The sequence below is a fragment of the Neodiprion fabricii genome, chromosome 5, assembly GCF_021155785.1.
Source record: "Neodiprion fabricii isolate iyNeoFabr1 chromosome 5, iyNeoFabr1.1, whole genome shotgun sequence".
NCBI lineage: Eukaryota > Metazoa > Arthropoda > Insecta > Hymenoptera > Diprionidae > Neodiprion > Neodiprion fabricii.
In genome coordinates this window covers 7677592-7690649 of record NC_060243.1, presented here as the reverse complement: position 1 = coordinate 7690649, position 13058 = coordinate 7677592, and the positions used below count along the sequence as shown (strand labels likewise).

At 36.0% G+C, this 13058-nt stretch overlaps 1 protein-coding gene across 4 annotated transcripts in view; it reads left to right on the top strand.

The window, feature by feature from the left end:
• Positions 1-13058, top strand: part of LOC124183007 (neuroplastin) — a 40472-nt gene that overhangs the window by 10665 nt on the left and 16749 nt on the right. For 3 of the 4 annotated variants that reach the window (XM_046570937.1, XM_046570936.1, XM_046570935.1), the window contains one exon: positions 424-699. The exons of the other annotated variant lie outside the window; for it this stretch is intronic. In XM_046570937.1, coding sequence (XP_046426893.1) covers positions 424-699 — 276 coding nt within the window. The remainder of the gene's footprint in view (positions 1-423; positions 700-13058) is intronic. 4 annotated transcript variants of the gene reach the window in all.

Sequence of the window (13058 nt, the reverse complement as noted above, 5' to 3'; positions counted from 1 at the left end):
CGGCAAAATCTTCCCGCAGCGATATTCTTGTCTGCGATGCAGGCGGGCCAACTTGAACAAAATCTGTACGTTTGAATTTTCAAAGAGCACAAGCATTAAGTTCCGACCGTTCTTTGAAGAATCAAATTTCCGACCCAATAACAAATGCTTTCCAAATCTTTCCGAGTCACCGCCTCAATTACTTGATATTCTAACCTCGAAAATTCGTATCAACTGCATCGCCGGCAGAAAAAGTTTGACAGCCGAAACTCGGGTTGGCCAGCCTGTACGAACAGCCGACAAAACTCGCGCATGCGCATTTTTGCCAAAGGCTTGCCACGGCGTAACGAAATGAATCTCCCTCTCCCTCTCCCTGTCTCTGTCTCCCTCTTTCTCTCTCGCCCTCTCTGTCATCTCGTTTAATTACGTGGTCTGGAAACAAAGACAGCTCAGGCCGTATCCAGTACATCGGTTACTCAAACGCCCTTCTTAATACCACGCCGTGGAAGATCACGTGCTTGGGACTGACGTCGTCGGACGCTGTGGCATGGACGCGAAACGGAGAGTCGATACAACAAGAAATCGATGAAAAAGAGATAACGCAAGAGGATTCACCCACCAACTCAACCATCAGCGCCAGTTTGGCCAAACTTAAACACGGTGGACAGTACAAGTGTACCAAGAACTCAACATTCTCGCACACACTCACGGTGCATAGTGGTTCGTAAATAATACAATAATTCAACTATTCTCCATTATCACTTTTGTTCTAATACCTCTTACATGTACTTTTAGTTCGCATCTCTATGATAATGTAACTCTGTCTTCTTCAACTGTCGGAACTATGTATTTCGTTCGGAACAATATCGTCTTTTTTTGATCCGGACCCACCGGAGCGTACGGAAATGGTTTCAGCTCATTAGGATATTTTCATCGACGTGCATCGTCGCAGTTGGCACATTTAATTACATTTACTTTCTTCATTCGCACAATCCGGTTTCTCACTCTTCTTACTTTACTTTCATTTCCGCAGTATCACTCACCTTCATGTATTCACGGATGAATAGCACTCACGGTTTGAATCAAGACTCGGAAATGGGAAAAACAAAAAAAAAAAAACAAAAAAGAAAATCGACGCGAACAATCTTCAGCAACGCTATTAAAAAACTTGTTGCTTTTTTTGTAAGAAATCAATTTGTTGATGCATTTTGTACCAAATTTTCTCGTAGCGAAACACAATATTTTATTATAAATAAAGAAATTGCAAAAAAACATACAAATGTTACGGGGTGGATGATTGTTATGACGACATCATCCACACCAAGTCGTGATGTTATTACGGTACATTTTCGGTTCGCAATTTGATACGAGAGGAACTCGTAACGAGGAGTCGAATGTTTGAGTATATAATTGACGTATTGTGAAAGATATATGAAGAGTATAATGAGAAGATTTGGAGGAGGAAAAAGGGAGGAGAGGTGAATTTAGGTGTTGGCCGAATGGAAGGTGACTGACAATGAGAGTCTGATTGTATGGAGGGAAGGATGCAAGAGACTGGCGAGTTGCTGTTTAGGGGTAGAAGAAGCATTCTGCTGATGCGTTATGGGAACCAGGGTGATGTGATGACGAGGTATAAGGTGGCTGTAAAAGTGTGAGAAAAGAATCAAAGGTCTGGAGGACGTAACGATATGGTGAAACTCTTGGTGTTTTTTTTTTTTTTTTTTGAGCTCATTTAATTGCCAGGTCAACAGACCTCCACAAACCGTCTAACACAAAAACATCAAGTAATCTAACGTTACAGTAAATTTGGAGATAACTATTTGTAGAGAAAAGAACAAATAAATGTTCAAGGAGTCCTCGGAGATCTCGATTGTCAACGAACTTGACCCAAAGACATTAAAATTGGATCAGAAACATGAGAGTTTTATCACTTTTAAGGTCCTCCAAGTCATTGGCGTAAATGACATTGTTGAAGGGTTTCGGACGTATTTTTCCCGTGGTCCTAAATTTTCGTTTGGCACGATTCGTCCTTGATACTTGAGGTGAACTTCGCCGTAGTCAACGTGATATAAAAATTATCATTTCGCCATCTTTATGTTCTAAATAAAAATTTGTCCGTTTTTACTCTCGGTGCTCGACAACCATTAAGATCGATCGCTCGACGACTGCTCATCCCTTACCATTATACATACATATACACCAAACTCTGCATAATGCGAGAGGGTGGTTCTCGGCGTTGTTTATTTTTACAGCAAACACAGTAGTCTCTTTCTCTATCCATTGCCTGTACATTCGTTACTCACACCTAGCTGTCGTTCGCGAAAAATAAGAATGGCAAGATATCCAGAATTAAGCGTTAATGAACACATGGCACGTATGATAGGATGGTCCTTAAAAACGTGATTTTTGAATTTCCCTCCTCCAAGTAATTCAAAAATAATTTCCTAAATTTCTCAAAGAGGGTTGATTTCTCCATTTAACACTTTTCAAGGAAACATTGAATCCACCAAATTTCGATGAAATTTGGTACAAAGAGATTCCTTGGGTCGCTGATTACGAATCTGGACTCGAAATTTTAAGAGTCAATGGCGGGCCCAATATGGCAATACCAAGTGATTTTTGGGATATTCGTTCGCCATATTGGATTTCGAAATTTCGAGTTTAGATTCGTAATCAGTGATCCAAAGAACCCGAAAATGTCGCCTTGGAAAGGGTGAAATGGGGGTAATCAACTCTGGAGAGTTTGAGTTGAAGTAATATTTGGAGCCAATTTGTGGGGGGGGGGATGTAGTCGAAATTCAAAAATTACCTTTTTAAGGAACTCTATCATGTACATGGATTTCATATGCATAATTATTTTCGCTTCGAAACCGTTACGGAGGATAAATAATTTCTAGTTGTTTCAAACTTGTCATCCCTCGAAACCATTTTCACGCATCCGACACACTCGTATGATTTAGTTTTTAATTTTTTTTTTTGCTTTCTCTTCCTCTGTATCGTTTAAACTTTTCCACATTTTTCATCCGTACTCTCCGGTGGGTTGTTTATTACATATAGGTATCGCAATATCATTCAGGCACCAAGCAGCAGCCTGATTTGAGAGCATATTTATTATTAACGTGATTTTGTCGCCTCGACACGAGAATTTAATTCTTTCTAATTCGATGTTGGTCGCCTTTTCTTTCTTTTTCTTTTTTTTTTTTTTTTGTTCTGATTTACCGCACAGTTTCGCACGTTTCTAGAACAAGTTAATTAATTGGTGCGAAACTTTACAGTTTCTGTTATATACATTTACGTATGTAGACGACAAACGAAGATGACTAACTTCTTTCTCGCCTCACATGGCATGCTGGCATTAGATTTTTTAATACAACGTTTTTATGTAACTTAATATTGTGATTAATATAACGTGTGGAGCATTACGTGCCAACTCGATTGACGTCCAACACTGACCACACATCTCAGATTTGATCAAGTCATTGTTTCAGCCTAAAATTGACTCGAATTTAAGTTAGCTTTTTTTTTTTAAGCGCGATCTGCAAACTTTCGTCTCTTCGTGATTTGTATAGTCTTGAAATTATTAAAAGAGTCGAACAAGCGAAAAGGAAAATTAATTTTACCCATGAAAATATGATTAATCAGATTTATGTTTACGCCTAATTTAGAATCAGATTGAAATTGTTCCAAATCGAGTTGTTTTTTTTTTTTTTTCATTCTCAAACTTGAAAAAAGTCAGCAACAAATGACTGTACGATGGTAAAATCTGACTAAAGGAAAGGTTTCGAGCCAGTTTTAGATCGTCGTGGATAAACGATCCTATAGATCGTGACCAGTGTTGATAGTGATCGTCGGCCAAGTTTCCACGGAATGCGATGTACGAGTAGTTTTTTAATTATTATGTTATTTAAGGTGACGGCATATTGTAATTCATTAGCCTCTTGTAAAATGTGTGTGTTAATTTACTTTATAACAATGTAACCAGGTATGTTACATACTCTTAAGTATAAATATTGTTCTAGTAATATTTTTCATTTTTTTTTTTCCACACAACAATCGAGAATGTTTCTGCATACAAACTTGAAATCCAATTGTTCTCTAATTGTTTGGAGTTGTTTGTCAGAAGTTTGAAAAATAATTTAAAAACATTAATCAAACAAATTACAGCCCAGGTGTTTAGTTTCTATGCATCGCAAGCTGAAATAGGTAGCATAATTTTTCAAAAGAAGTGAAAGAATCCAACTTCTTGTTTTATTTTTGTTTGTAATTAATTGCTGTTGTTTTTCATTGAACCTTTTCGTTCCAATTTCTCCATTTCTACCTACGTACTGTATTGTCATGCAATGATCGACGAATTTTTACGAGTATCTTGTAATACTGCACAGCCATGTATGAATTTCTATATCAGGTACGTTATACGCATAAATAAGATCGCTCGAAAAGTTCTTCAACGTTATTATTGAATTGCAGGAAGGATTTTGTGATTGTATAAAATATTACGTATATATATAGGTATATATATACCAGATATCGCATCTCTATGTTAATACAAATTTACCGATATTGGGATGCACCGAAGCTCGTTTTTAGAGATATTGAGCTGTGTTATAATTCTCTTCCAGCGTAGCGGCAGCATGACAGCATGATGTTGCATCTCAGACCGATGCGCGTTATCTCGTAACTGGGTCGACGGAATAATAGAAATTTTCTTATTGTTAGATATCGCTACAAGTGTATAGACTTGACACAATACGCGTACATGACCAATACATGCATGTATATTGTCTACGTTAGACCGTGTGAGAAAAAGATTCATTATTTTATTTTGGGTTTTTTTTTTTTTTTTTGAACTTGGAAATTTTACCGTAGGTATAACTGTCATTTCGTGATAAATCACAGAAAAGGTTCTTTTCGCGACCTCCGGCTTTAAATAACTTTTGAAACTTACAAAATTTGGAAACTGTAAAAAAAAAAAAAAAAAATATAGGAAAACGTATTTAACGAAACGTAAAAGAACGTCCCTCCACTCTGAATCTTGTTTGAAAATATTTTACTTTGAAAACGGATTGTTTTTTTTTGGTTTCTTTTCTTGTTTGAAACAATTGGGTTTAAAAATTCGTCGGGTAATGGATAAGTGATTGAAAAAATTGATAAAATTTTTAACGAATGTTTTCAGGAGTTATATGAACACGGGAAAAATACTTCAAAGGGATCGAAAAATGTTAGGGTTAACCGTGTACCGAATTCACGTGGAAAATCCCGTACATGATGTTTTTGTTTGAAATTTCCTTACGGCTAGCGCAACTGAAAGCAAGAAAATGAAACACCGCGTCTATAGGTGTATAATTTCGACACGTTTAAACGTAGATACGATAAATCTGTTATTCATTTAGATTTCATAACCGCGTGTCTCTTTCTCGCGCTTATTACCGTCCAAAAAGGAAAAATACTGCACCTTATCTCGTACAACGTGGATAAGGATAACGCGCAGCATGACGTAGACGGATTGATGAAACTCCGACGATGAGTTGGAAAAAATAGCGCTGCTGCTACCATTTCACGAGGTTAAAGTTGGTAACGTTGACTTGAAACGAAACGTTGAAAGCATCGCTAATTTTTTTAACTTTTAATCACCGAAGGTGTCAAGTATTTATGTGTATATATGTACACATATGTAATGGAGAATAACAAATTATACGCTTGGCTCGCTAATTTCCAGACGATCCTAAAATTAGAAACTACAATGACATTTTTTTACAAAAATTCGGTTTTGGTGATCGGTAATTGCAGAATAAGCAAAAGAAACAAAGAAAAAAAAAAAAAAAACAACGTTTGAAGAGAAGTAAAAATATTGTCTAATTATTTTTTATTTCTCTGCTCGATACGCAGTTTATAATAAAAGAAATTTGGGTGTACATGTATAACGTATATTGTATGTATATGTCGAACGCGTGGGTGCCGAATGCCAAGCAATGACGAAGTCCCGTGACTCAATCGGAAAGAAGTCAATGTCCGTAGACCACATTTGACGTCACTACCCGACGATTGTTGAAATAAAATTATCAGTCTATGATTATTGTTGACCTTTGACGTCACTCCAAAAGTATCGGCAATTTTCGATTTGGAAAACATACAAGAGCGGGGGGTTTAAATTCCGAATTTGATAAGTTTCGAATTTTATGTCGACCGAAATGAAAGTAAAGAAATGAAACTTTGACGAAACATCAAAGTTAAATTCCGAAAGTGCGAGAATGAGAAGATTTTAAAATCCAAAAAGATCGATATTCCGAATGATCGAAGATCTTCAGTTCGGTGAATTCCTGATTTGGTTAAATTTCATCACTTTGATCTTTCTTTGTTTTGGATTTTCCATATTTTTACGTTCGGTTTTCTGATTTTTTACACCCACTCGCGTCGTAAACTAAGCTGTGTGAGTATATTTTAATTTTCGGAACTTTGCTCCGTCGTAGGTTGAATTTTTGGAATCTTGTGTTTCGAAACTTTTTTGTTTCTTCACTTCGACTTTCGCCACGAAATATTTCGGAATTAGTCCCTTTCGGAACGTTTTAAATTTGGAACTGAAACCGCACTCCGACATACGTAAATATTATCTTTCGTGAAAAAATCCTCGTTTTTTTCCGTCTATTTTTGCCCGTAAAAATTTTTCACCGTATAAAAAAATGAATAAAAACCGAACAACGTAACTGTTACAACAATAACTTGGTCAAGTAAAACCGAATTTATCCGAGATCGGCTTGGCGAGAAAAATTGAAGTTACAACGATTCAAATAACGGGAACTAATTTAGACAGATAACAGAATTCCTTCGTCCTTTAGATCTTGATTCACTTCCGCAGCGGCGAGTCCTCAGCTTATTCGGGAATAATTGGCAAGCGGGTTCGCCACGGGGGTCGTTCATTGGCTATATTCACGCCGTAACGGCGCCTTCGGACTTTTTGCGCACGTGGCGCAAGTCGACGAATGGCAAAATCCTTCGGAGCTTGATAGTCGTATCCTGCATACGTATCCATATCCTGCCGGAGGGAAGAGAGAAAGAGAAAGGGGTCGAGGGGGAAGAGCCGGGAACGATATTTTATTCGAAAATGTGCGGATTAGCGAGATTTATGAGGGATCCCCTTTTTGGCTCTTTCTCTTTCTCCTCACCCTCACCTTCCACCTTTTATTTCTCCCTTTTATTCCTCGCGTAACCCACATACTCCGGATTTCACCACCGAGTATGTTTCGCCGTCGTATTTACCGTTTCCCGTACTTCCGGATGAATTTTGCCAAACTTTTTTCTAACCAAATATATTAATACATAAAATTACCGGTACGATGTTAATAATTAGGTACGATTGAATTGTAAATATCGAATCAATCATTCAAACATATTTCACCTGCGAACGTAGTTGCAGTAATTTTCTTTTCTCCAAGTTTCCCGGGAAAAATTAAAAAATATTATATATTGCATCGTAAATTTTAACCGGTTTAATGTCTGAAAGTAAAAACTGACAGATAATGTGAAAAGGAAATTTATTTATTTATGAAAGTGTCGACGGTTATCGATACAGATTAATTCGAAATATTGAGGACTGACGGAAATTTAATCTAATCTTTTTCTCACAATATGTATAATAAATGTACTGGAAAACGTATCTATTAACTATAACTATACCTTTATTATCTAAGGCCTATGGCAGGTATCACGGTTATGTTTGCTACGCACGCGAGGGAAAATCTCGGATGAAATAAGGCGTGACGGGAATATTAAACAAAATCTAAAGTGAGGGATTTAAAGATCTCTCTATACCGCAGAGTGTATATACATACATACATACATACATATATATATATATATATATATATATATTATAGAAGTCTGAGCCACGGGGATAAAATCGCGTTCTTTTGTGAAATTGTCCCATCTTTGTAATGTGAAGCGAGCTTTGGCCAGTTTTACATACATTACACTTATATATATATATATATATGTTTAACACGTTTGAAGAATATTTTTTACGACATGTGATTTTTAATTAATTCGTCGTGGAAAAAACTAAAACTATCAGTTTTCTCTCACGGAAAATTAGAAATGATGTTTCGAGGTAACAAAGTTAACTTTTTCTCGTTTGGAAAACAAATTGGTTGAACCTGATTTTTTTTTGTACATAATATTTTCTTACCAGAACTGAGAAAATGTCGGGGAATTTTTTTTTCACCAAAGATTTGTCAACACCCTGTCAATTATATGTGAAATGGTTTTTGTACGCTCAAATTTAGGTACAACTCGGATTTTATCCGTTGCCGCTGCTGCGGGATTTGGTTGCGTGTAATTTACGTAAATAATTTGTGTGTGATTTGAGGTAAAAATTAAACTTTCGGTCAATGCTTGAAATGAATTATATACGTAAAATATAAACACCGCGAGTATACGAGGAAGAAGTTTAAATTGCAAAAGTTTTACAGTTTCGTGATTATCCTTTTTCGAAATCACGTATTATTGTAAATTACAAAATAAAATGTGTATTTGATTAGAGAAAAATAACATGTCTTGATTGATTTCATGAAATGACTCGATTTTAATTTGCGCACCTTTGAACAAATCGATACTTTATCAGGATTGGAAAAATTTCTGTTACACATGCGAATGAAATTCTGTATCGAATGCTTATATATACTTTCTTGGCGTTGCTCGTTATAAAATTTATTTTTCAACGAAGTAATTACCAATTACGTTGTTTGTACGGGAAGAATTTTTATTTCATATATGAGAAATAAAAAATACTTTAGATCAAGCTCCAGTGAACTTTTTTCCGTTTTATATGAACTTGATTAATGAACGTGAATAATTCTTATTTAATAGAAATTGATGGAAAAAAAAAAAAATAATAATACTAATAATAATAATCAATCGCAACGTAATCAGAGAAAATGATTTCTGTTGGTCAAGTAAGGTATATAATTGAAAATTGGGTAATTTTGCTAAATTGAATAATTTCATGTACTTGAAATAATGGTTTGTTTTTCTTCGACCATTAAACAGAGTGTAAAAATTGGGGTTTGATTGTACATAAATTGTACCTCCAGGCGTACCTGGTAGCGGAGCTTTTTCGGCTCACGCGGAAGCTCAAAAACGCCGCATGGCGAAATAGCAAATATTTACAAGTTTCGCGGGTTAATCGACGACGACGGGTAAAATTAGCCGCGCGGCCATCGCCTTGGGTATTCTTGATTTAGCGTAAGAATAGGTTTTATACACGGGCAATTAGCAGGGTGGCGACAGCACCGGGAAAACCGGGAATAGTTGGGGAAAAGTCGGGGAATTATGAGGGACGATAGGGAAGAACGTAATTTCTTTTATGAATCGTTTTTAAACTTCAGTTAAGCTAACTTTCGGAAATGGTATTGTTCAGTTTATAATTATTCTGATGTAAAGATGCAAAAGATGACCAACGTTACCCAAGTTTCGTGGGAAAACGTCACACTGAGAGAAATTTTTAGTGCCGGTTACCGTTCGGTCTTTAACTATTTTCATTTTTTACCAAAATCGAAGAATATAGTTCTAGGTAGAAAATGAAAATTAGTTTTATAGTTGTTACCGGAAAGTCTAGTATCCGTTACTATTCTTTCTCACTACAATCACTGTTGCTAGATTTTCTTGCAACTGTTGCGAAAATTTAACGCTCGTGCAACGATAAATTGACGTTAAAGCCTTGTTTAACCAAAAAAGTAGAGTAAACCTCGCGAACTGATTTTACGTTGCGATTACCAAAAAAGGATCGACGATAGCGGAAAATGGTTAGGCGTACCTCGTTTTTCGTAATTCCAACAATATTTAAACAGTTTTTTTTTTAACGATACCTGTTTTACTCAGTTTTTCTAGTTACTGTAACAAATGAAATTTTTCTCACGGCAAAAGTCAGGAAATTTAATTTGAACATTTTTACAAAAATAAAACAAAGAAAAAACGAGAGATCAAAAATCGACGCTGATAAGTGAAACTGGTTTTAACAAAAAAAAAAAAAAAACAAGAAACAAAAATGAGAAACAGTATATTTGCCGAAAAAGGAGGTAAGATTGAAAAAGGGGAAACCGACCTCTGTAGTCTTTGAAATTTTGAAGTGGCTGCAATTTTGCTATTTGTCTTCGTTTTATACCCAAGAATACTGCACGAAAATTTTCATAATCAAAAATGGCCGGAAAATCGCGGAAATGAATGAAAAAAAAAAAAATACGGAAATTTTTATTTTTCGCTATTATTTCGACAACGGTAAGGAATTTCGAAAAAAAAAATCCCGTCCGAAGTTAATGTTTATTCAGTACCTATGTACGAAACTTTTTTCGAAATTACCGTTGTCGAGATGATTGCGAAAAACGAATTTTTTTTCTTCTTTCTTTCTCGTTCCATTGATTTTCACGATCTCGCGAGCACTTTTGACCTAGCAAATTTTCTTATAGTATTCTTGGATATAAAAAAAAAATAATAATTATAAAAAAAAATAAAAATAAAAATAGAGTTTGCAGTCAGATCTAAATTTTGGAGTTTCAGGCTTTGGTTTACCGGACTACCGGCGTCCGGTTCAGATTTTCGCTCGTGATCTCGTCGGAATTTCATTGTCGACAACGCCTCACGAGACCGTCGTTCTCTCTCTCTCTCTCTCTCTCTCTCTCTTTCTTATTCACCGGTTCTCTCGAGTATACGCCACGGGATGCTATTCTAGTCTCTGTCACAGCCGCGGTATCGTCGGCCATATTGTTTAACGTGCAGAAATACCCGAAGGCTGTTTTCTTGCGCCCTCCTCGCCCTCCTCCCCCTCCTCCTCCCCCCTTTGCCAAATTTGCCTCGCGAGCAGCTCGATTCTTCCCTCTGCGTATGCAGACCGAGGCCCTTTTTTCCACACAATACCAGACGACAGATTAGACGTTTTTCGTTTTTTTTTTTTTTTAAACCGCGTGAATTCTATCGAAACAGACAATATTTCGGGACGGGATTGAAGTTTCGCAATTGAAAAGTTCCCAAAGTGCCCGGAGTCTGAATTGTTTGTGCGCGAAACTTGGAGTAAAGCGATTTTTACGATGAGAAAAATATATATTGTTTTTTTTTTTCAAACTGCTAGTAATCAGTTGGTTTCAGGAAAGTCTGACGAAATTCTCGAATGACTGAAATATCATGTGTCGAAAGCTCGAAAGTGCAACTGAAGTTTATTGAGTTGAATTTGATTTAAACGATATTCCCTCGAAACAGAGATTGCAAATAAAAAAAAAAAAAATAAATAAATAAAAAAAAAAAAAAACAACGAACCATTGATATCAAGTAAAGTAGCATAATTATTGATGACTTTGAATAGATTGCGGTATCAAATCATTGTTTGTAAAATGAAAAAATAGCACAGTTTGAACGACTCCGATGAACCAGGGCTAATTTTCAGTTTTTACTCTTAAGTCTCTACAAATAAAAAATATCGTATTTTCTGTTTAATTTAGTTTGCCAGTCGATGAGAGGAAAAAAAAAAAAAAATTCAAAATCACGATCAACGAAATCGTTACAAGCGATGAATATCAAACCAATGTTGCCTTGTTAAAAAATATTCCACACAGTAATTGAAAATCTGATTTTGCAAATTGAAAAAAATGTATCTACGAATAAAATCAGCCCTACTTATATCGTTGAAATCGGTTTCAAAAATGATTAGTCGACGGGATCTCTTCGAAGTCATCGATCAATCGTACTGTTTTAGTCGAAATTTATGGTTTCTAAAATTTTAACCCAATTCGCCAAATATTAAAACCCAGCCCAGTCATCCACCATAAAACGTCGAAAGCTCGTCGCGTCCTACTCGCCTCACCTATAAATTAAGTCCATGGCCGCTGACGTGAGATGCGAACTCGATTGACGTCAGACGGCCTGGATATTGACGCATACGTTGTGGATAGAGCCGAGCAGCAGCGGTTGTGTCTGGTCGTCGTGTGTAAAGCCGGTGGTTAATGCCCGGGCATTTAATGCCTCGCGAGGCGGGCAGACGCTTGCGATTTCTAATCAGAGCCGAAATTATCCAATCAAAATCCGACGGGCCTAACTCGAGTGCCTGATTCTCAACCCCGTTGATTATTCTCTACGCGGGGTTCAAGTTCGTACCTAATTGTAAGAGGCTTATGTATCGAAAATTCAGGCTTCGGCTGTAAATTCCCGAGGTTAAAGTTGGCGCAACTTTATCGTAACGAAACATATCGGGGAAAATATTGCTGTTTTCTTAGCTTCTCGATTACTCTGAAGGAAATACAAGTTCGGAATTGGAGCATTCGTGTCTCACTGAGAAAAATTTCGTTTTTAAGGTGATTGGAAAAATTCAGTAAAATAGGTACCGAGAAAATACAGCAACAGTGATCGTAATGAGAAGGAATAGTAACGGATAATAGACTTTGTGGTAACAGCTAGAAAACTAATTTTCATTTTCTACTCAGAACTATATTTTTCAATTGTGATAAAATATGAAAATAATTAAGGAGTGAGCTGTAACCGGAACTAAAAATTTCTCTCAGTGCTTGTATCGTTACGGTTTACTGAATTTTTAACCATTTTTATAACGCAAAATAACAATTTCTTCTCAGCGTAAATCGTTACGATAACTTTACTGAGTTCAGTATGATGAAAATTCGAAGATTTGGCAATATTCAAGGACTTTTGTTCGTTTGCCTTGATTAATTGAAATTTTCGACTTCAAATATTGTACAGTTTTTGGAACATAGTTTTACAGAATTTCGGTGAAACGCACTGAAAAATTTGGATAGAAATAAAATATTAACAATGACTTTGAAATTGTATACCAAAATATGTATAGTAATTTGTAAAATATGGATTCATTTTCGTTTTTCATCTTCTGTTTGCTGTCCTGATTTCTTAGACCCAAAAGATATCTCGAAAATTTCAGTTTCGGATCTGTGAAATCTAGAAACGCCAGGTAAATCAAAATTTTTTAATCAGTTGCAAAGCCGAGTCGATGAATTTTTATGGAAAAATTGCTATTTCGCAAAGTTAGTTAGTTTTCGGAATTCAATGAATCATGTAAGATGTTAGCCTTTAAT